The following is a 25036-nucleotide window of genomic DNA, read 5'->3' as shown; positions in this document are numbered from 1 at the left end:
TGGACATTTTCCAACAACCTTCACAGAACCCCCCCCCCGACGTAAACAATTGTTTTAGAATTTGTGGGGGAAGTTTTCATCTGATCAGATGTATTTGTGCGCAATGAGTAGTAACCAAAGCTCATAGAGAGAGAGACTGTCAAACCACATACTTGAAACAGTTCTCCTCATAAATGCTGTTCCAGATCTTCCAAGCCTCTGGTCCTTTGTAACCCGTGTAGCATTCCGGATTCAGAAGTAAATCCACATACTCTGCATCAGGAGACTCTACATCTGTGAAAGGAAGGCTTTAGTTGAGGATAAAAGGAAGTGAAGAAAAACTACACTCAGGGCCAGATTCTGCCACCTTGACTCACACTGAGTAATACCATCTTCTTTGAATAGCCCCTATGGTAACCAGAGAGCAAGTGTGAAAAATGAGGACACTTTTTTTTTCGGGGAAGGTGGGGTATAGTTGCATATATAAGACAAAGCCCCTAATATCAAGATGTCTGGTCACCCTAGTAACCCCACCGAAAGCAATGGGAATATATCGAAAGAGGAGTATTAAATGAGTACGGGTTTCAGAATCTGGCCCTTAACAACCAGTGTATAGGCTATATCTACACCCAAGGGAAGCTGTGACTGTAAAATAGTTAGGTACACCCATGATAGTTTTCATCGAGCTAGTACAGGTAACAATAGCAGCATAGCTGAGGCAAGCATGGTCTTCAGCACACACTAGCCACCAGAGCATGTGCCCAGAACCAGGGCCCAAGCCCGCTGGGGAATATTAACCTGTGCTGCTGCAACTTCACTACTATTGTGACACGGGCTAGCACAGGTGCGTCTACCTGTGTTACAATCACACCTTCATTTGCAGCATAGACACACCCTTACCTGTCTTCTAGTTTCAAGTTTGAGCCACACTGAATCCACTGAAAACCCTGAAAAATGAAAGTTAAAACCTGTATGCCTGCTCGGAAATGTGAAACAATTTTTGGTCCAAAGATAGTTAGTTGCCACTTTAATGAAACTGCAAAGATCAGCTGACGTGTTTTTTTTCCAGAAAGGAGCCTGCATTACACAGCACGTGTACATGCACACACCCTGTTACAGGGGGACAGTTTTCCAGCACTCAGTATTGCCAGCTGGAATGCCAGACAGAGTATTTCTCTTTGGTCTGGTCTACGCTTAAAAGTTAGGCTAACATAGCATGGGACTCAGAGGGGTGAAAAATCCGCACCCTTGAGAACCATAGCTAAGAAAATCTAACCCCCAGTGTAGACAGTGTAGAACAGTGGTTCTCAAACTAGGGTCGCCACTTGTTCAGGGAAAGCCCCGGGCGGGCCAGGCTGGTTTGTTTATCGGCCGTGTCCGCAGGTTGGGCCGATCGCGGTTCCCACTGGCTGTGGTTCGCTGCTCCAGGCCAACGGAAGCTGCAGGAAGGGCTGCCAGCACATCCCTCAGCCCGCGTCACTTCCCGCAGCCCCCATTGGCCTGGAGCGGCGAACCGCAGCCAGTGGGAGCCGCAATTGGCCGAACCTGTGGACGCGACCGGTAAACAAACCAGCCTGGCCCGCCAGTGGCTTTCCCTGAACAAGCAGCGGCCCTAGTTTGAGAACCACTGGTGTAGAATGCTTCTATCACTCTAGCTACCGTCACCTATGGAGGTTGAGTTCCTGCGGTAACGGAAAAAAAACCCTTCCATGGCTATGGGAAATATCTATACAACGGCACTACAGCAGCATAGCCACGGTACCATTGCTGTGCCGTTGAAACACCCACAGTGTAAACGTGGCCTTTGTCTGAACTAAGAAAAGGAGTACTTGTGGCACCTTAGAGACTAACAAATTTATTAGAGCATAAGCTTTCGTGAGCTACAGCTCACTTCATCGGATGCAGTGAGCTGTAGCTCACGAAAGCTTATGCTCTAATAAATTTGTTAGTCTCTAAGGTGCCACAAGTACTCCTTTTCTTTTTGCGAATACAGAGTAACACGGCTGCTTCTCTGAAACCTTTGTCTGAACTATTACATAGTTAAGGAATATGGAAAGTCACGTTTACCACTGCAGCAAATTTTATGAGGGATCGTTCTTGCATCTCTTCAAAAAAGTACAAATAAAGATTAAACACAAAGAATTCAGACTTACTAGTATATTATTTCAGAGCTTAAATTTTTACAAAGATTTCAGACTGTGCAATCAGCCTTTGTTTAAATATTGTCTCAAAATCATTCACACTAGACAAAGCCTCATACCGTCAGCTTCACAAAAGTTGTCTGAAGAATCTTCATGCTGGGTCCACTGAAGCATGGATCGTTGGGTTTCCTCGCTACAGAGAATAAAGAGACAGTTTGAGAGTCAGTATTAATTTTTCTTTATGACAAACATAATGATTTATTGAAGGAAATTATACCTCAAAGATTGATTAACAGCTCCAAGTCTCTTAGCCTCCTCACATTCTCCAGCATGTTTACTGGCTTCTTCTGAATACTAGAAGGCAAAGAGGAAATAGCTGATTTACTGCATGTAAAATCCTTCCCCAAATCCATTAAAGTATTTGGTCTGATTTTCAAAAGGCAATGAGCACCTAAAGCTCACAATTGTCTGTCAATATTTAATCTTAACACGTATTTCTACAAAAGGAGCTGGGTATATGAAGATGTTTAGAGGCCCATGCGATTGTGGTGATCATTTTGGATTTCACCTCAGAAGTCCCCACTGGCAACTTCTGAAACTCCAAGAGCTTAGTTGTTTTGAATGCGAAGTAGCTTTATGAGCATTATGACATTAAAAAGAGGCAATATTCTAAACAGCAATTGTCAGGAGGAACAGAAGTTATTTGTGGTACACTTGATGTTAATCTGATTAGAGAGGTTTTTAACAGCTGTAGTGAAATATAACAGTCACAAGTCAAACCATTCATACAGACACACATACCTTAAAGCTTGCAGATTCAGTTACACCAGGGACTTCATTCTGAAATGCAAGATAGAAAACAGACACGTTTTATCCATCATGCTGATGTGGTCTTCTAAGCTAATTTCAGGAAACATTAAGAAATTGACCAAAAAGCTTTCAATAAAATTAGTTAGAGGGGCAATGAGGTCTTGGGATTAAGACACTGGACTGGGATTCAGGAGAACTGGGTTCAATTCCTGCCCCTCCCTAGACTTCCTGTGTGATTCATAGATTCCACAGCCAGAAAGGACCATTGTGATCATCCAGTCTGACCGCCTGTAGACGAGGCCATAGAACCTTCCCTAAATAATTCCTAGAGCAGAGCTCTTAGAAAAACATCCCATCTTGATTGAAAAACTGTCAGGGACAGAGGATCCCTGGGTCGATTGTTCCAAAGGTTAATTACTCTCAAGGTTAAAAATATACATCTGATTTCCAGTCTCAATTTATCTAGCTTCAACTTCCAGCCTTTGGGTTGTGTTATAGGTTTTTCTGCTACACTGAAGTGCTCATTATTAAATATTTGTTCCCCATGTAGGTAGGTATAGACTGTAATCAAGTCACCTCTTAACCTTCTCTTTGTTAAGCTAAATATATTGAGCTCTTTGAGTCTATCACTGTAAGTCATGTTTTCGATTCCTTTAAATCATTCTCATGGCTCTTCTCTGGACCCTCTCCAATTTATCAACATCCTTTTTAATCTTAGGCATTTCCTTTAGGGCTTTATTCTCATTTAGATTTAGGCTCTTCTATACTGCCATAGTGGTGTAAGGGGGCTTAGCATACATCAGAATCAGGCCCTAAGTCTCCTTGTACCTCAGTTTCCCTATTTCCCCAAAAGGGAATAATAATGCTCGCTTTCTTATCCCATGGGGTACTGGGGGGCTAATTCATTAACATTTGTGAGGCACTCAGATATTATGGAGGAGAGTTCCACCGAAAAGCCAATAAATAATTCATATTCATGTTGACTTTTTGGGAGGAGTGGGAAGAAGGAAGATAAAACTAGTCAAATGTAACAGAATATACAGTACGTTTGAGTGAGTGGTAATTCTTCCTGAACTAGACTGTTTTAAAGTGTTACATCAGCTGGTATATTTCCTGTTAATCAGGCCTCCCCACCTCTATATTTGAGATGTTACAACATGGCTATCCAGGGAAGAAAAGCCAATTCTCTTCCTAGGCAAGATTACTGAAATGCGCACCATGCTTTTTAAGGATACATGAAAATTAACTATAGTGACCCAGAAAATATAATCTAAATAGGATCAGCTCATACCAGGCATCCTTCTACCTTTAGAGTACTATATTCTTTTGACTGCTTTCATCAGCACAACACACAGAAATGGACCATTAACATAAAAAATGCTATGGTATTTAAAAAAACAGGTTTAAAATTGGAAACATTCTCCGAGTCTTCTGCTGTGATCATGTGGTTTATGATCGTATATATAAAATTTTGCACGCACACACTATATTTATAGTGATTTTAGGTGTTTCTTGTAACACTAGTAAATGAACAATTTTCAGACATAATGTCCCTTTTAAAATGGGAAAAATTAAGACTTGTGGGAAATATAGGATTGTATGACTGCAAAGCTTTTTTGTACTGTCAGCAAATGATTCTCTAATCAAATCTGGTATAATACAAACTATTTTTTCAAACAATACCTTAAATATTTAATATTTTAGCTCCTTTAGTAGTTTCCTCTCATTTTTTATCTATATAAGCCTGATCAGAGAGCTACAACTGTGTTAGCTACAGTAAGCAAAAACGTGATTGCTGTCCTCTGCTCATCCTCTATAAAGATTGGCTAGAGAAGAAATAAGTTACTGTAGCCCAGATTTGTAAAGGTATTTAGGTATTGCTGTGCACAGCCTTGCAACACTTAACCTATTTAGGAGCTAAATCTCATTTTCATTGACTATCAACGGGCTTTTGGCTCCTAAATGCCTGAATCCCTTTTGAAAATGAGACTTAGGTGTTGAGGTGCTGGGCCCAGCAATGATGCCTAAACACTTTTATAAATCTGGACCTGAATAGATTTGTGTACTTACAGATGCACAAGGCTTTACTGCGCAGTCTCTTATCCCACAGTGACTGCTGTCATTCCAAAAAGGGCAAGGTTTCTTTAGGTTTACCTGTAAAGAATTATACATAAAAAATAATTACATATTATACAAATCGACATAACCAAGCCAAATTACATGAACCACAGCCTAATGTAATAACACTTGTTACCTAAGCCATAACTTTTGTAATAATTCTCATTTAGGGTGTAACTCAGCACACAGCAATCCACCCTTTTATAAAGGGCTTAAGTGACGCAGGGCTCATGCTCTGGCTTTCTACACAAGAGTGAACTTCACCATTGGTGAAAAGACTCGGGATAAACTTTTGTATTTCTCTCTCACACGAAAAGTGTTTTCAGTTGCGGTGACCTTACAGATGACATTAAATATGGGGATATTAAAGATTTCAGACGTTTGGTACGGCATTTCTTAGGTGCTCCTGGGCCTAGAGCAGATTCTCAATTACCCCCTTATCTGCCTCAAAATATCAACATCCAAGTAGTGCTCTTCTAAACAACCCTAACATGTAATGATTTTTTTTAAACAGTAATAGACAAAACTACAGCCAAATACTCAAACACAGCCTCATGTTTGACTCCCCAGATAGAAAGCTTTTTTAAAGCACAAATGGCCAAATTCTAAACTCACTTATATACAGTGCTTAATTTGTAATGAAAGAGGTGCCAGGGCTCAAGCAATTTTTTTACATTCATAACTGATGTAGCAAGCCCAGAGGTGCTGGGGCTATGAGCTGACAAGCCTAGAAGTGCCGGGGCTCTGCCCTGGCACAAATTAAACACTGCTTATATTCATGCAACTCCAGAGACGTTATTATGGATGTAACTGCGGGCAGAATTTGGCCTGTAAAGGACCAGTTTAATTATAACTTCTATCCAGTTTTTATGATCAATTCGCTTGGTCTTGTTAAATGCCTCTTCATGCATACAAAATGCAGTACAGGAAACAAAACACTGTTCTCACTGCACAGTTTTTGTTCCAGTAAATGTTTTCCATACTTCACCTGGCATAAAAACCACTTCCTTGCTCTACCACTAACACCTTTAAGGGGAAAAAAAAAAAAAAAAAAGCTTCAGAAGCAATTCTTAAAAAACTTTATATAATTTATTTGAAGAATATGTTGCCTCAAATTAAGATTCTCTGGATAGTATGAAAGCCTGAATTGCTATGATCATGCGCCTAAAACAAGAATACATGAATTAAAAGATAATTGATAACTTGTATGGAGATTTAAAAAAAAAAAAAAACACACTACTTATCTAGTCCCGACGTATTTTTGGCAATGAATATAATTTTTGAATATGAAAATACCTTGTAATGTCTAAAGTAGTCACTTTCCAGAAGCTTATTTAATCTAGGAAAAAGTTTGTTGTTGTTAAATGTATCTATGGTTTCAACATCACAGGTGCAATCATCTAAGTAACCAGTGACCTGTTGAATAAAAAATAAAATATGACAGTTAATATGAACAAAATGTAGGATCTATTTTTAAGTACAGTGCACAGTGAGTATTTAATACAAAATGTCTTCCCAGACGTTTCTTAAGAGGCTACCAGATAAGGAGGTTAATTAGAATTAACAAGCATTCAATCCTGCTGTACTGGCTTGGGGGGGGGGGTGTTGGGGGTTTGTTTGTTTTTTGGATACAGCTTTGAGAACTGTCTTGTGCCTTTTGCAATATATCTTGGTATCTGTAAATCTCTGTGGAGGAATGTCCTTTCTCCAAAACTTATTCATAGTTGGCATATTGCTGAAGAGCTGATATTTCATGAATACTTCACTCTTTTTAAAAAATATTAGATTCTGATTGAAACATTTGACTAAGTTGTATTATTACACATACACTCTTGTCCTGTCTACAAAGCACCCATAAATACACTCCTTTGGCTACATAAGTGTATATGTACAATTTTAGGGCCTGATCCAGCTGAATGCCCTGAAATTTAACAGAACTATACCAATGGCAATTGCCTACCTAGGTTCTTATAGGACAACAATTCCTGTAGCATCTCAGGGTTGTAAGAACTGTCAGTCCCCTGCATCAAGACCAATTAAGCAATAACAATACCACCAACAGAACTCACAACCGCCAAAATAAAGTCCTATTAAACCACTTTATTAAACTGTTTTTAGGCAATTGTGTTGATACCATTTAGTTGATTTAATCAGAACTGGACAAAATATGATGGAATCTTTTCAGCCATCAGTTACAGAGATCCAAGAAAGCATTCATGTTAAATCTAGTTTAAAAAGCCAATATTTCTTGCATCATTCGAAAGCAACTCAGTGGTCTGCGTTGTTGTTCAGTGCTTTTTTAAGACCGCATGAGAAGACAGATTCATTTGTGGTCTTACTGCATGAGATTGCTGGCTCAAAGAGGAAGTTGCACAATGTCAAATAAGTAGATAGAGTAGGAAGTGACCAATTCAGTGTTCAAACACCTGGTCCAGAAGTATTCTCAGCACTCAACCCTTTACATTATGTTGGTGACTTATACTGGATTTTGACACATCAGTCCAACATACAGCAATGTGACATTATCCAGTGTCGAGTAATATTACAGTTTTAGAAATTCAAGGACTTAAGATCAAGAAGGACTTTATTTAAATATATATATTAGTTTAGGAAGTAAAAAGAAAAGGAGTACTTGTGGCACCTTAGAGACTAACAAATTTATTTGAGCATAAGCTTTCGTGAGCTACAGCTCACTTCATTGGATGCATTCGGTGGATAATACAGTGGGGAGATTTATATAGAGATCATGTTCTCTGTGTGCGTATATAAATCTCCCCACTGTATTTTCCACCACCAAATGCATCCGATGAAGTGAGCTGTAGCTCACAAAAGCTTATGCTCAAATCAATTTGTTAGTCTCTAAGGTGCCACAAGTACTCCTTTTCTTTTTGCGAATACAGACTAACACGGCTGCTACTCTGAAACCTGTCATTAGTTTAGGAAGTGAACATCCACAGAAATTTTGTTACAGTTTATTATAATAGGTTCCTTGACCCCATCCTTCAACACCTATCAAAAATAGTAGAAATCTATAGCACATAACCATTTACACACAGACAAAATATTAGTTCAGTCTCCAAAATTTCTGATCATGTCAAATCTCAGCTCCCTCTTCATTGCACTGGAAACAAAGCTACACACAGGGGCAGAAAGAGAGGATAATGGAAAACAGAGGCTCCTTACAGGCATCATGGTCAGTGACAGCTAAGCGTAAACTTCTAATGGTGCTGTTCTAGTGATTGCCAGGGGGTGACAGGAATAATACTCAAAGAGAAGCAAGGAGCAAAGTAAATATGGAGATATATAGACAGCAGAATTTTGTTGTTGTTGTTGTTTTCAAGGACTTCTTGTTAAATCTCTTCTCTCACTTGCACGTAATTCACAGTCTTGGTCCTTATTTTTAAGGCACTCATCAGTTTGGGCCCAGTATACCTAAAGATCTGGGATAAGGGCCACAGAAATAGGTCTGCTCCTCAGGCCCAAAACAACTGTGCAAAGTAGGGTAAATCTCATCTGTTTGGGGGACCGAGCTTTCTCAGGCACCGGTCCCAGACTGCAGAATTAAATCCCACAGGACCAAAGTACCACCACAAACCTTCCTATATTCCACTCCCAGGGAAGGCACACTTCTTTGACCTGCCTTCTCTGGGACAAACACAGAGCAGCATGGACACCTATTAAATTATTTTTAAAAATATACATTTAAAAATTATTGTTGGGAAAGGGAAGAATGAAAGAATGAACCAGGCAAGAGATGCTAGTCACCTCACTTGAAGACTTCTGTAAGGCACTCTGATAACTACAGTGGAGAAGGCCATATACAAATCTGAACAGAATAGTGCTAATCACCACTGGGGCAATTAAACACCTTCTTGCTCCCTTCCCCCACCCCCAAAGGGGGCAGGGGGCAACGGCAATGGAACACTTTCTTTCCTTATTTAACCACTATCATGGAGGAAAGAATGGATGGATGGAACAATTAGCACCCTTCGCAAAAAGCTCCAGATGACTGCCTTTGCAATGGCCTAGTCTGCTGGCTGAGGAATAAGGAGCCCCGTCTCCAAACTTGAATCACTTGTATTGTGCGTCAGTACTGTGGAATCGACTCCCTTAAAGAAATCATTTGGGCAACCTGGACCACAATCAAGGCTTGCTGAACCCAATGGAAAGAAAGTCTACATTACCATGCTAGCACTCCTACTTCCCCATAAACAATATATTTTTATTACAAAACTATGGTTCTATGTTTGGTTTTGGAGCATCCTGTTTTACAAAGCAAACCTAGTACTATTTCCTACACCTGACCTCATGTTTTCAGTATAAACATTGACATTACCAGCCCTACATTTCTACAATTCCGTAACTGGGAAACTGAAGGGGTTTTGTATTGCAATGGCTGTAAAATTAAGAGCTCAGCAATTACATTTATCACCAGGCTAAACCACCCAATTAAAAAAAATTAACTGACTAATCCCTAGTCTACACTCATTTCTGTTTCAAAATTCTCATTGCTACTTTCTGGAAATATTGCATTCTTCAGTTAAGCCAAGGAACGCACTGACTGTAATCCAGCTGGCTGTTCAGAGCTACTGTGGTGCAAATCTGGGCAGCTATTGATTCATCTACATTAGAAAAATGTTCCATTCTGAGAACACGGTCCTGCTGGCACCCTTGAAAAACATGGAACACCTGCACACAGAAGTGCTTCAAGTGGCATCCAGGCCAAACACTGCCAGGATTAGATTTGCTTTCACTGATTCAGCCTGAGCTGTTTTGGCCTGCAGCGTGGATGCCAATAATACCAGCATGGATCGATGGCATGTGCAGACAGTTCCCCTGGGCACGGACTGTCTTTTGAAACAGCCCAGATTCCGCTGCTTCTGGGAGCTACAGTATAGGGAGCCAGCAAGACTTGCAACTGGGTTTAGAATAGCAAAAGGGAAAAGACAGGCCACACGGAGGGTTCAGAACAATTCAGCATGACTAGTGTAGGCACATGGAACTCCTCTACCCATTGACAATTCCCACTGACTTAATACACTCAGGAATTCATCCTTTGTGCTCCACCCAGTTCTAGCCTACCAGTTAGGAATGGTTCAGTTCTCAAGCAGACACATGGTCTAACAGGCACCACTGGCAGGCTTACCTACCACTGCCTCCCTTCCTGAAGAGCCAAAGGCTGGAGACAATGTAAAGGGAGATGGACCAGGAGCCAGTGAAGCCAGGAAGCCTCCAAGATGCTGAAGCCTGAGACACCAGAGGTCCCATAGAAAAGAGCTACCAGGCACTGAAAGTCAGTTTGTGTGATCCAAGTCTCCTAGAGGACTGAAGCAATGCTACTGGTGCAACGAGAAAGGTCCCAATAAGACTAATAAGGCTTCCATTTCACTTTTGCCCTGGCTAAGCTGACCTGCCCTAGAAAGTCTAGAAATAGCCAAGATCAAAATACAAAGTCCATCCAGGAAACACAAGAATCCACCTCTGGTCTAGTGTAATTCCAGAGTTCCTTATAGGTTCTTATATGGACATACATCACTGTATCAGTGTCTTTCCCTGCTGCTTTAGGCCCCTTAGCTGAAGCCGAAATGTTATTTATTTGGATATCTACAGCGCCTACTGTCATGGCAGCGACATTTAATTATAAATATGCTTACAACATATGCAGGTGGTTTGAGCATTAGCTTGCTAAACCCAGGGTTGTGAGTTCAATCCCTGAGGGGGCCATTTGGGGCAAAAATTGGGGATTGGTCCTGCTTTGAGCAGGGGGTTGGACTAGATGATCTCCTGAGGTCCCTTCCAACCCTGATATTCTATGATTCTATGTCTATGATTCTATGATATGCCACACACTACATGACATCTTTAAAAAAATAAATATTTATCTGGAACAGCTGTTTAAGATGAAACACACAAGCTGATATACTCACAAACATGTGCTTCATTGTTCATAGGACGCGCTGACCTGAACAGTTGGATTTCCCTGAGCCCAGGAGCTAGGGCTGGTTTTGCTCAAGCGAAAGGAGGCAACACTAAAGCTGTGGTGGAGCCAGAGATGGAAGGGGTGTGTTAGCATGACATGAGGCAAGAGGGCAGGGCTGGTTTTGCCCAAACAAAAGATAGCAACACTAAAGCTATCATGCAGTTGCAGGTGGCAGATACAAACATCCCAGAGAATATGAGTGGCCCAGATTCTTGAGGGAGTTTTGGGTTTTCTCGTGAAGGAATGCAACTGGTACTCAGTATGTATGTCTAATTAACTCTCTAATACTAATGTATCAGCATGGCGTGTGTACCTAACACAACCATTAGATCACTGCAATATTTTGGTACTAAACCCCATCAGATAAAAATCTGACTATTTCCCTTGCTTTGGTTCTTCCTCCTTCACTTCATCTCCCTCCTTCCCCTCTGCAGCATATCTTGGGGTCGTTCCCTCGTCTAGTTCTCCACTCTGTTCTGCAGTTGTCCTCTCCACTCTATCCCCTCTACTTTCTTCCCCCATGTCTGGTTTGCTCCCTCCTCCCTCATTTTCTCTCGGTCGCCCCCTTCCTTTTCATTGCCCAGTCCAGCTCCCATTTAAGTCAGTGCAAAGACTCCCACAAGCTTCCCTTATTTTACTACCATGGTGTGTGCGTCTTCCTCCCCCCGCTGCCACCTGTCCCCAGCCCAAGTGTGGAGAGTGCGGAAGATTATGACACATTACCCTGCCATCCCCACCCGCAGTCAGAACAGGAAGTGGGATCATCTCTGTGGATGGAACGAAAAGCATCTTTTAGCCTGTATCAGCAGCCACCCTAGTTCCCAGCTCTCCCTGCTTGTGGTACTCCACTCAAATTCGGGATCAACTCATTAATTTTTTGTGAATTGGCAGCTCATGGCCAGAGGGGGATCTTCAGTTAAGGAGGCTCCTAAGCCCAGTTTCTGCCACAGTGGCTGTACACTGGGATCCAGTTAGTCCTTCCCCTCCTGCACCTCATCCAGGTGATTCCTGTATGACATGAGGGCCAAGACTGGGCTTCCAGGGCTCTCACGTTAGCCTCACTGGTAGCTCCAGGAGCAAGGTGCAGAGATGTGTGTTCATCAGCATCTCACCAATTGAGTTCCCTGGCCTCATCTCACACTATGGAGACTGAAATTGCATCAGGTGACATTTCAGAGTGTGTGTTTGCAGCAGGGAGTTGCAGCTGCCAATAGAGTTAGAAGAGGGGTTCCCAAACTTGGTTTGCGACTTATTCGGGGTAAGCCCCTGGTGGGCCGCGAGACGCTTTGTTTACCTGAGGGTCCGCAGGTACAGCCGCTCACAGCTCCTAGTGGCCGCGGTTTGCTGTTCCCAGCCAATGGGAGCTGCGAGCGGCCGTACCTGCGGATGCTCAGCTAAACAAAGCGTCTTGCAGTCCGCCAGGGGCTTATCCAGAAAAAGTCATCAACCTAGTTTGGGAACCCCTGAATTAGAAGATGCATCCCAGTTTTGCTCCCCAGATGGTGCTATGGAGACATTTTGAGTGTCGGCAGGTATGAATTCCTGCCTCAGTGGTCAGGGCAGGGCAGGGCAGGGCTTGAAAACACAAACTTAAGGAGATCATTCTCCTAGCCTGTTGCTTTGACCATGCCACCCCTTCTTTGCCTTCCTCCACTCGTTCCCCCTTCTCTGTCTCTTTAAAACACAAGCTACTTGCCTTCACTTGCAAGGTCCTTCACAGCCTATTCCCACCCTACCCATCATCTCTTACTCGCTATCGAAACATCTGTTCACACCTTCAGTTAGGCCATGATGTCAGCCTCCACCAACCACTCATTAAATTTTCAAACTTTTCAAAATTTCTTGCCCCTACTGCTTGGGAGGAGCTCCCCAAAGACATCCGCGAAGCCCTGTCATTCTCCCCTTCAAATCCTTCCAAAAAAACCTCTCCTTTTCCATGTTGCCTACCAAAAATTTGACAGCCATTAGTGTGCTGATACCATGCCCGATCACACTGATCAATATTGTCTTACTGTTTCCTTGACTTCCCCTTTCTGTCTGTATCTATCTGTTGTCTCTTGTTTTATATTTAGATTGTAAGCTCTCTGGGGTCCATCTTTTTGTTCTGTCTCTGTACAGCACCTAACACATGCGGAGTTGTTGGTCAGAAGGGTGACAGTGACGAGGGGTCCTAGGCACTATCGTAATACAAATAAATAATAAAAAGAAAAGGAACATGAGTTAAAAATCTGTTCAAGGAGCAAAGGATCAGATATTTTGAGGTCTAACTTTTCACATTTTCTATTATGGCCAGGTACCAAACTGACCAAACTGACCAAAAAACAAAAAACAAAAACACCCTTGTGTTATTTGAATAACCTTCATTTGCCTAACTGCACAATGTTTGACCAAAATCCAGATTGCCCATCACCAAACAGCTGCAGTGTTTCCACAATGCAACTACACAGGTCTGTAAACAACATATGTGCAATAAGTTGCGGGGAGTCCACAGGAAGACTTGATTAATGATTGATTAAAGCATATAATGCATCATAAACAAGAATATCTGAGTGGAGGATGAGCTGTTTGTAAAGTTATTGGAACGGGGATGTTGAAATGATATTTAGTGCCAATGAGACAGATGGTAAAGCAGCAACATTATGTGAAATTGTTAAGTTGTTTTTAGTTACACAGGGCCGTTTCTGATAAAGTTTCAGAACTGGGTAGTGGCCTTAATGTAAAGGAACTGTAACGTAGCTGTCAAAAAACTTAGGCCCCAATCTCCCCCATGGGGAGCCTCAGTGAAACCAGCCCATGTGGAGTTCATTGCAGAATCAGGACCTATTTGGTCCAGCATCTGAAATGTTGTGAGTGCTAGTTTTATCTTAAGTCTGTACCAACGTTCCCAGTGTTGTCCTATGCCATGTCTGAGCTAATGAGGACATACAAACTATTCTCATTCCTTACACTGTCAGCACATACCCAAACCCATTTTGTAAAGGTGATAAAGTTTGGGATATCTCGATTATGAAAAATGCTATTAATAAAACAAATTATATTCTAAAAGAAAAGGCAGCAGAAAAAAAATCTGGCTTTAGAGAGCTCAGATGCACAAGTTATAGTGCCAACCATTCCCACCCAAAGGAAAAAGAAAAAAGAACAAGCTTTTCAGTGTGCATATGCAAAGCACTATTCTATGTCTGTCCCATACTGCTTTATACAGTGGTACTTGCTTTTCATTAGACTTGTACTTGTGTTAATTAATGCCTCTTTCTCCCAATTTCTATTCAGTCTCTATGGTTATATATAGTCAAAATACCTTTAAAGAACTGAACAACATTTTTTATTCTTTATCAGCAGTTTATGTCTGACATCTGAATATCAAATCTGTGGGCATTGAGATCCACAACTGGAAGAGGCTATGTACATGAAAATGATCGTTAACCCAAGCCAGTTGTGCAACTCCATAGTTCCCATTTCCCACTTCCTTTTTTATAGATGGAAAAGAAAGAGGAAGTTAATGCAAAATCTATTATTGTCACATTGAGGTTACAAGGTTTAAACATGGGTCAGAAAATGAAAGTGTTAAATACTTCATTGCAATTTTAACTCATCTAGGCCCTAGATTGGGGGATTTTAACTCATCTAGGCCCGAAGTCGGGGATTCTGCATGGGGTTCGTTCATATAATTGCAAGATCTGGTCCTTACCTTGTACATATATGGTTGTTGTTTAGGCTGTTAAATGTATCACTTAAACATAGCAGGACAGATCCTCAGCTGGTGCAAGTTAATGGAGCTGTGCTGCTTAACACCGGCTGAGAATAAGACCCAGCATATGCAATATGGCAGAGTTAACATTGCAACAAAAACTTTATTATACATTACAGTCTTAGCACTGGATTTTATATTTTAATCTCTTCTACAAGAGAGGTTTGTACACAGGACAAATCTCAATACCTGTCAAAAATCTCTCTCTTGCTCTCCTCTCTCTCCTGAATGTCAGAAGCATAAGGAATAGTCCTGACTCCTGGGTATGTGACAAGTGAGAAATAGGACAGATAGGAAGATTTCACCCTCAGATGCTATAGTGATGCACATCCTTGAAATACCTTAGACCAGGGATAGTCTATTTTTTTGCGAAGGTCCAAATTTCTTGGTCAAGGTATAGTCAAGATCCAGACTTCAGAGAAAATAGTTAAAAAACAACAATAATAAGAAGTAAATAAAAAGATGTTGGGGTCTGTTCAAAAGCATCTGGTGGTCAAGATTTGGCCCGCAGTCCCCCTATTGACTCCCCTTGGCCTAAGGACTATAAATAAGCCTGCAAAGTATACTGTCTCTCACCCCTTGACGATGGGTCCCTCCAGCTCAGGGAGCAGACACGCTGGCACTGGCAGCAGGGCTGTATGGGACAGCATGGACTGCTGCTGTCTGTGCTGTGCCTATGGTTTCATAGATTCCAAGGCTAGAAGGGACCATTGTGATCACCTAATCCAGCAGTTCTCAGACTGTGGGTTGGGACCCCAAAGTGGGTCACGACCCCATTTTAATGGGGTCCCCAGGGCTGGTTGAGACTTGCTGGGACCCGGGGCCAAAGCCCAAGCCCAAGGGCTTCAGCTCTGGGCAGCAGGGCTCAGGTTACAGGCCCCCTGCCTGGGGCTGAAGCCTTTGGGCTTCGGCTTTGGCCCCCGGGCAGCCCCTCAGCCTGGGGAAGTGGGGCTTTGGGTTGGCCTCCCTCCTTGGGTGGGCTCAGGCTTCTGGGGTCCTGTAGTAATTTTTGTTGTCAGAAAGGGGTTGCAGTGCAATAAAGTTTGAGAACCCCTGACCTAGTCTGACCTCCTACATAGTTCAGGCCAGAGAATGCCCCAAAATAATTCCTAGAACAGAGCTTTTAGAAACCCAATCCCCCCTTGACTGAAAAATTCTCTGTGATGGAGACTCCACCATGACCCTTGGTCAATTGTTTGAACGGTTAGCAGAGACCTTCAAACTCCAGCACTGCCAAACCAGCCCTAACCCTCACACAGGTCTGGAGACCCACCCTTCACAACCTGGATTAAGAAAAGGAGTACTTGTGGCACCTTAGAGACTAACAAATTTATTAGAGCATAAGCTTTCGTGAGCTACAGCTCACTTCATCGGATGCATTCTGTAGCTCACGAAAGCTTATGCTCTAATAAATTTGTTAGTCTCTAAGGTGCCACAAGTACTCCTTTTCTTTTTGCGAATACAGACTAACACGGCTGCTACTCTGAAACCTGGATTAAGGAGATGATTAGTGAGTGTTGAGGCAGGGCAGGGGGATGCAGGTAAAGTAACCAGATAGCAAGTGTGAAAAATCAGTAGGGGGTAACAGGTGCCTATATAAAACAAAGCCCCAAATATCAGGACAGTCCCTATGAAACTGGGACATCTGGTCACCCCAGATACAGAGAGGAGACAGGTTTCAGAGTAGCAGCGGTGTTCGTCTGTATTCGCAAAAAGAAAAGGAGGACTTGTGGCACCTTAGAGACTACATTTGTTAGTCTCTAAGGTGCCACAGAGAGGAGACAGGTAGGGGAGGGTGTGGCAGGTGTGGGGAGCCCACAGGATAGAGAAACATGCAGATGGGATGGGGAACAGAACAGACACCAAGGGGAGGCCCAGATGGGGGGAAGAGGATGGACAGAGGGACACCTGGGGGTGGCGCAGACAGCACGGGAGAGGACAAACAGACACACACCGCGGGAAGGCGCAGATGGGGAGAGAGGACAGAGGGACAGACATTGTGGGGAGGAGTAGAGAGGGGGAGGCGGGGAGGACGGACGGACGGACGCCGCGGGGAGGGGCGGAGGGGGGAGAGGACGGACGGACGGACGCCGCGGGGCGCACGGGCCGGAGGCTCTCACCTGGCAGAAGCACCTCTGCTCCGCGGAGCCCGGCAGCGGCTGCCCGGCGGCCGCCCCGAGCAGCCCCAGCAGCAGCCAGCGCAGGTGGCAGCGGCTCATGGCGCGTGTCTGTGCGGGGCCGGCGAGCGCGCGCGGGACTAGACCTGGCCGGCGGCCCCGCCCCGCGAGGCGCAGCGCGGCTTGGGATTTCCCGGCCGGGGAGCTGCGGACGTGCGAGGCGCCCCGCGCCCGGGCCCCGGGCTGTGCTGGCCCTGCCCCATTGGACGAGCCGGCTGCGCGCGGGCAGGCGTGACGCATCCCCAGGGCTGCGCACCCGGCACGCCCCGAATGCTGCCGGTGCGCCCAGCCGTGCCCGGAAACAGCCCGTGGGCCGAGCCGGGCCAGCGCACCTGGCGACACGCGGATCTGCCAATGCACCAGGCCCTGGCGACACCCAGCCGTGCCCGTGCGCCAAAGTGTGCCATGCACCCAACCATGGCAACACCCAGCCGTGCCCGTGCGCCAAAGTGTGCCATGCACCCAACCATGGCAACACCCAGCTGTGCCCGTGCGCCAAAGTGTGCCATGCACCCAACCATGGCGACACCCAGCCGTGCCCGTGCACCAAAGTGGGCCGTGCACCCAACCATGGCGACACCCAGCTGTGCCCGTGCGCCAAAGTGTGCCGTGCACCCAACCATGGCAACACCCAGCCGTGCCCGTGCGCCAAAGTGTGCCATGCACCCAACCATGGCAACACCCAGCTGTGCCCGTGCGCCAAAGTGTGCCATGCACCAGGCCCTGGCGACACCCAGCCGTGCCCGTGCGCCAAAGTGTGCCGTGCACCCAACCATGGCAACACCCAGCCGTGCCCGTGCGCCAAAGTGTGCCATGCACCAGGCCCTGGCGACACCCAGCCGTGCCCGTGCGCCAAAGTGTGCCATGCACCCAACCATGGCAACACCCAGCCGTGCCCGTGCGCCAAAGTGTGCCATGCACCCAACCATGGCAACACCCAGCTGTGCCCGTGCGCCAAAGTGTGCCGTGCACCCAACCATGGCGACACCCAGCCGTGCCCGTGCGCCAAAGTGTGCCATGCACCCAACCATGGCGACACCCAGCTGTGCCCGTGCGCCAAAGTGTGCCATGCACCCAACCATGGCGACACCCAGCCGTGCCCGTGCGCCAAAGTGGGCCGTGCACCCAACCATGGCGACACCCAGCTGTGCCCGTGCGCCAAAGTGTGCCGTGCACCCAACCATGGCAACACCCAGCTGTGCCCGTGCGCCAAAGTGTGCCATGCACCCAACCATGGCAACACCCAGCTGTGCCCGTGCGCCAAAGTGTGCCATGCACCAGGCCCTGGCGACACCCAGCCGTGCCCGTGCGCCAAAGTGTGCCGTGCACCCAACCATGGCAACACCCAGCCGTGCCCGTGCGCCAAAGTGTGCCATGCACCCAACCATGGCAACACCCAGCTGTGCCCGTGCGCCAAAGTGTGCCATGCACCCAACCATGGCGACACCCAGCCGTGCCCGTGCGCCAAAGTGGGCCGTGCACCCAACCATGGCAACACCCAGCTGTGCCCGTGCGCCAAAGTGTGCCGTGCACCCAACCATGGCAACACCCAGCTGTGCCCGTGCGCCAAAGTGTGCCATGCACCCAACCATGGCAACACCCAGCTGTGCCCGTGCGCCAAAGTGTGCCATGCACCAGGCCCTGGCGACACCCAGCCGTGCCCGTGCGCCAAAGTGTGCCATGCACCAGGCCCTGGCAACACCCAGCCGTGCCCGTGCGCCAAAGTGTGCCATGCACCCAACCATGGCAACACCCAGCTGTGCCCGTGCGCCAAAGTGTGCCATGCACCCAACCATGGCAACATCCAGCTGTGCCCGTGCGCCAAAGTGTGCCATGCACCAGGCCCTGGCAACACCCAGCTGTGCCCGTGCGCCAAAGTGTGCCATGCACCCAACCATGGCAACACCCAGCCGTGCCGTGCACCAAAGTGTGCCATGCACCAGGCCCTGGCAACACCCAGCAATGCCCGTGCGCCAAAGTGTGCTGTGCACCCAATCATGGCAACACCCAGCCGTGCCCGTGCGCCAAAGTGTGCCGTGCACCCAACCATGGCAACACCCAGCCATGCCAGTGCGCCAAAGTGTGCCATGCACCAGGCCCTGGCAACACCCAGCCGTGCCCGTGCGCCAAAGTGTGCCGTGCACCCAACCATGGCAACACCCAGCTGTGCCCGTGCGCCAAAGTGTGCCATGCACCCAACCATGGTGACACCCAGCCGTGCCCGTGCGCCAAAGTGTGCCATGCACCAGGCCCTGGCGACACCCAGCCGTGCCCGTGCGCCAAAGTGTGCCATGCACCCAACCATGGCAAAACCCAGCTGTGCCCGTGCGCCAAAGTATGCCATGCACCCAACCATGGCAACACCCAGCTGTGCCCGTGCGCCAAAGTGTGCCATGCACCAGGCCCTGGCAACACCCAGCCATGCCCGTGCGCCAAAGTGTGCCATGCACCAGGCCCTGGTGACACCCAGCCGTGCTCGTGCGCCAAAGTGTGCCATGCACCAGGCCCTGGCGACACCCAGCCGTGCCCGTGCGCCAAAGTGTGCCATGCACCCAACCATGGCAACACCCAGCTGTGCCCGTGCGCCAAAGTGTGCCATGCACCCAACCATGGCAACACCCAGCTGTGCCCGTGCGCCAAAGTGTGCCATGCACCAGGCCCTGGCAACACCCAGCTGTGCCCGTGCGCCAAAGTGTGCCATGCACCCAACCATGGCAACACCCAGCCGTGCCCGTGCACCAAAGTGTGCCATGCACCAGGCCCTGGCAACACCCAGCAATGCCCGTGCGCCAAAGTGTGCTGTGCACCCAACCATGGCAACACCCAGCCGTGCCCGTGCGCCAAAGTGTGCCATGCACCAGGCCCTGGCGACACCCAGCCGTGCCCGTGCGCCAAAGTGTGCCGTGCACCCAACCATGGCAACACCCAGCTGTGCCCGTGCGCCAAAGTGTGCCATGCACCCAACCATGGCAACACCCAGCTGTGCCCGTGTGCCTAAGTGTGCCATGCACCCAACCATGGCAACACCCAGCTGTGCCCGTGCGCCAAAGTGTGCCATGCACCAGGCCCTGGCAACACCCAGCCGTGCCCGTGCGCCAAAGTGTGCCATGCACCAGGCCCTGGCGACACCCAGCCGTGCCCGTGCGCCAAAGTGTGCCATGCACCAGGCCCTGGCAACACCCAGCCGTGCCCGTGCGCCAAAGTGTGCCATGCACCCAACCATGGCAACACCCAGCTGTGCCCGTGCGCCAAAGTGTGCCATGCACCCAACCATGGCAACACCCAGCTGTGCCCGTGCGCCAAAGTGTGCCATGCACCAGGCCCTGGCAACACCCAGCTGTGCCCGTGCGCCAAAGTGTGCCATGCACCCAACCATGGCAACACCCAGCCGTGCCCGTGCACCAAAGTGTGCCATGCACCAGGCCCTGGCAAGACCCAGCCATGCCCGTGCGCCAAAGTGTGCTGTGCACCCAACCATGACACCCAGCCGTGCCCGTGCGCCAAAGTGTGCCATGCACCCAACCATGGCAACACCCAGCCATGCCAGTGCACCAAAGTGTGCCATGCACCAGGCCCTGGCAACACCCAGCCGTGCCCGTGCGCCAAAGTGTGCCGTGCACCCAACCATGGCAACACCCAGCCATGCCAGTGCACCAAAGTGTGCCATGCACCAGGCCATGGCAACACCATAAGCTGTTATGGGAGAAGAGGGAAGCTCTGCTCATGGATTAGTAACTGGTTAAAAGATAGGAAACAAAGGGTAGGAATAAATGGTCGGTTCTCAGCGTGGAGAGAGGTAAATAGTGGTATGCTCCAGAGGCCTGTACTGGGACCAGTCCTATTCAACATATTCAGACATGATCTGGGAAAAGGGGTAAACAGTGAGGTGGCAAAATTTGCAGATGATACAAAACTACTCAAGATTGTTAAGTCCCAGGCAGGCTGCAAAGAGTTACAAAAGGATCTCTCAAAACTGGGGGACTGGGCAACAAAGTAGCAGATGAAATTCCATGTTGACAATTGCAAAGTAATGCACATTGGAAAACATAATCCCAACTATAAAATGGTGGAGTCTACATTAGCTGTTGCCTCTCAAGAAAGAGTTCTTGGAGTCATTGTGGATAATTCTCAGAAAACATTCACTCAATGTACAGCAGCAGTCTGAAAAGCGAACAGAATGTTTGGAATCATTAGGAAAGGGATAGATAATAAGATAGAAAATATCATATTGCCTCTATATAAATCCATGGTACACCCACAGCTTGAATACTGCGTGCAGATGTGGTCGGCCCATCTAAAAAAAGATATATTGGAATTAGAAAAGGTACAGAGAAGGACAACCAAAATTATTAGGGGTATGGAACAGCTTCCATATGAGGAGAGATTAATAAAACTGGAAAAGAGACGACTAAGGGGGGATATGAAAGAGGTCTATAAAATCATGACTGGTGTGGAGAAAGTAAATAAGGAAGTGTTATTTACTCCTCATAACACAAGATCTAGGGGTAACCAAATGAAATTAATTGGCAGCAAGTTTAAAACATACAAAAGGAAGTATTTCTTCATACAACACACAGCCAACCTGTGGAACTTTTTGCCAGAGGATGTTGTGAAGGTCAAGACTATAACAGGGTTCAAAAAAGAACTAGATAAGTTCATGGAAGATAGGTCCATCAATGGCTATTAGCCAGGATGGGCAGGCATCCAAAACCAAACCATCACCAAGCCAAGCCAATGCACTAAATGGCACCAGAATCTGCCATGCACCAGACAATGTCAATCCACCAAACTGTGGTTAACTACTGTGCTATCCATCAAATAACACAGGAATCTGATATGCAACAGTGCTCCAAACTGTACCAGCATATAGCCATACACCAAACCATGTCATGTAGACCGCTTCTGTCATCATCTTGTGCCAGTGATTCAACCACACATCCAACTTTGCTACAGAACAGCCACACCACGCACCAAACTGTGCCAGACTACAGTAGTACTATGCACTGAACTACCAACCGCACACAAATTATGCCAATGTACAGCAGCACCATGCACTGAACTATACAAAGCCCAGTCACACGCAAAACCATGCAAGTGTACAACCGTACCACACAAGAACCATGTGACTGACTTCAGCTGATGGCACTCAGCATCTCTGAGGATTGGGCCCTGTATACATTACAACCATGACTGAAAGACTTCAACCATGCTGTTGAAAACAACCATGCTTCACAAAACATGCTCAAGACAACTTCTACCCAGCAAGGTTACATTATGGCTTCTGATCATGGCTTAACCTAGACCCTGATCCTGCAAATACTTACACATATGTGTAAGTTTACTCACATCCTATTGAACTCATGGATAAAGAATTTGCAGGATTGGACCAATGGTTTATATTGTAAACATGGTGAGAATGGATACAACCCAAGTGTGGGCACCTCACTGTTTGAAACTAGTTTAAAAAATTGTTACATGTCTTTGTGTGGAATGATCCAATAGGAGTCAAAAATGTTTATGTTTATCTATAAACTACTAAGTAAAGCAATACATTCTTTCTTTCTGATGACCTAGATTTCTCCCTGTGCGCATCATCAACAGGCAGAACCCTGACATCAATCATTCTCTGGAGAGCCGCAGGTACAATATGATAATGTACAAAATGAGTAATTCTGCAAAGGTCACTCAGCTGTTGCAACTGAAACCTTAGTGCAACTCTGATGCTACCTGACTGCACTGTAGTTAAAGAATGTCTTTGTTGGTTTACCTGCAGTTGACTCTTCACTATGCAAATTACAACATCTAAGTCATTTGATTATTCATTTAATTGTTTGTTATATTATAAAACTATACTATGTACTCTTACCACATCCACCATCTGAGGACTCAAAGCACCTCACAACTTCCCAGTAAAATTGGGAAATAAAAATAGCCTTTGCATTACGAAAAGGGAAGTTAAGGCACTGAAGATTAAGGCCAGCATTTTCAACCGTAGGCGCCTAAAGTTAGTCACCTAGCTCGATGTTTAGATACCCGGATAAAAGTGGTCTGATCCCTCACAGCTCCCATTGACATCCTCCAGTGCAGTGCCGCACATCTGAAAATCAAACCACTTCTATTTAAGGCCACATTCCTGTAACTGACAGCAGATGGATGGACTGCTGTGCCCATACAGAACCCCAGTGACTTCACTGGGGCTCTGTAGTGAGTGCAGCAGTCTGGCCACATGGACAGCAGTGGAAGATCGGGACCTAAGGCCCAGATCCTCCGAGGTATTCAGGTGCCTGAAGTGCCCATATACCTTTGAGGATCTGGGTCTAAATGCCTAAATATGGAGTTAGATGCCTAAAGTTAGGAACCCATGTATGATCATTTTTGCCCGTGTAACTTGTCAAGGGTTAGACAAACAATCTGTAGCCATAGAACTCAGGTCTTCTGACTCACCGTCCTGTGCTTGATCCACAGGTCCATTTTCTCACCATTTTGCTGCTCACATTTCTTGTATTTGAAGTCTCCTCATTGTCTTCCTGTGTCTCTGGGAATTCTAGCTGGAGGTTTGACCCTGGCATCCCAGGCCCTACTCTGGAAAGTTATATTATTTGCATAAACTGGTGTCTGTGGTCCAGACTGTGCTTGCAAGATCAGTGCACAAATCAGACCCTCCATGCCTGGATTTCACCATCCCACGAGGAAAAGGGATGGAAATCAGCCTCCTATTTTGCATTGTCCTCCTAGTCCACCTCCAATGGAAAGGTGCTCCTTTAGGTTGGTACCAACACAGTGGGATGGCATGACAACTGGATGGCCCTACCACCAAATGCAGTGGAAGTTACTTGTGACTTTATGACCATGTCCACAGCGCTCCCTCTGCCATTTTAATGGCTTCTGAAGCAGCTGTGGCCAGTGGGAATCATGGCCTTCAGTGCCAGGAAGCAGGGAAAGGACTGTAGCCACTGGCCAGGAGAGGAGTCTCCAACCAGATGGCCCATGTCTATAGATCCTAGGGGATCCACAGGGTTTGGTGATGTTGTCACAGTTCAGGGTACTTGCACCTATATTTAACCCTTACTGGTCTGGCAAAGGCACCCACGCTCAGGCTTCCAGCCCTCAGTCATCACCTCTCTTGGAAGGACACTATGTCTCTCTCCGTCCTGCCCGGGGTATTTCCAGACTGAACAGTTCCCTGCCTTCATTGTGTTATTCCTGGCAAAAGATAATCTGCAGAAGTGGGCTGACTTGCTTGCTCTTCAGAGACTAATAATGTAACTGCCCACAGTTATAAGTTACCACACAACTCTTTCTAAGTCTAACCCTGCCCCTGTTCACTGGCCCAGTATGAGGTTGTCCAAGCTAGGGTAAATTTCAGAGTAGCAGCCGTGTTAGTCTGTAAGTCGGCTTTGGGGCTTTTTACATCACTTTGGGAAACTGGCCCTGCAGCTTCTCTGTGTGCTCTGCGTTGTGTGTCAATGTGCATTCACCTCAGACCAGACCCACTCAGACAAACCACCAGGAACAAGGTTGTAGTCTTTAAAGAAACATAGAACAGGATGACAATCCAGCAGCCTCCTCTTTGCTTGCTTGCCTGGTGCACCCAGCATCAGTCAGCTTCCTACCTATGCAAACTGCACATGAGATGCTTGCAGGCATAAAGTTAAGCCTTGATCCTGCGAAGGTTTACACATGTGCCTAATTGTAGAAGGAAAACTCTGCAGAGATCAGGAGTACTTGTGGCACCTTAGAGACTAACAAATTTATTAGAGCATAAGCTTTCGTGAGCTACAGCTCACTTCATCGGATGCAGCCTCCTCTTTGCTTGCTTGCCTGGTGCACCCAGCATCAGTCAGCTTCCTACCGGGAGGGCAGAGGGTGCGTCCTGGCAGGAAGCAGGACATTCTCCCAACATGCCACAGTTTGTAGTCCACAACTTGTAGTTCCCACTACTACTGCTGAAACACACTGAAGCTTGGGTTATATAAGCAAGCCTATTTTATACTTTTATACTTGTGATTTTATCCATCACAGGTGGGAGGGAGGACCCAGCCAGCTATAAAAGCTTATTCTCTAATAAATTTGTTAGTCTCTA

General features: G+C 46.5%; 2 protein-coding genes across 7 annotated transcripts in view; one reads left to right on the top strand and one right to left on the bottom strand.

Annotated features, from left to right (window-relative positions):
• The window catches only part of ERO1A (endoplasmic reticulum oxidoreductase 1 alpha), a 43428-nt gene extending 26210 nt beyond the window's left edge, over positions 1–17218 (bottom strand). For 3 of the 6 annotated variants that reach the window (XM_043516286.1, XM_038407385.2, XM_043516288.1), the window contains exons 1-7: positions 16897–17218; positions 6345–6464; positions 5001–5084; positions 2922–2960; positions 2398–2474; positions 2240–2313; positions 153–273 (exon numbers count right to left, since the gene is read on the bottom strand). In XM_043516286.1, the coding sequence (XP_043372221.1) occupies positions 153–273; positions 2240–2313; positions 2398–2474; positions 2922–2960; positions 5001–5084; positions 6345–6464; positions 16897–17193 (812 nt within the window). In that variant the 5' untranslated portion in view covers positions 17194–17218. Of the gene's footprint in view, positions 1–152; positions 274–2239; positions 2314–2397; positions 2475–2921; positions 2961–5000; positions 5085–6344; positions 6465–8061; positions 8110–10975; positions 11006–12975; positions 13127–16896 lie in introns of those variants that run through there. The other 3 variants (XM_043516290.1, XM_043516291.1, XM_043516289.1) reach the window with 3 other exon arrangements.
• Positions 17219–17223: 5 nt separating this feature from the next.
• LOC122460706 (proline-rich protein 36-like) lies at positions 17224–20645 on the top strand. Its single transcript, XM_043516842.1, has 2 exons — positions 17224–17341; positions 17455–20645. The coding sequence occupies exons 1-2, from the start codon at positions 17224–17226 to the stop codon at positions 20643–20645; spliced, it is 3309 nt and encodes a 1102-aa protein (XP_043372777.1).
• The last annotated feature ends 4391 nt before the right edge of the window (positions 20646–25036 follow it).

Source organism: Dermochelys coriacea, chromosome 6 (genome assembly GCF_009764565.3).
Source record: "Dermochelys coriacea isolate rDerCor1 chromosome 6, rDerCor1.pri.v4, whole genome shotgun sequence".
NCBI classification, from domain to species: Eukaryota; Metazoa; Chordata; order Testudines; family Dermochelyidae; genus Dermochelys; species Dermochelys coriacea.
The sequence above is the reverse complement of the archived record's forward strand: the minus strand, read 5'-3'. Positions and strand labels throughout refer to the sequence as shown.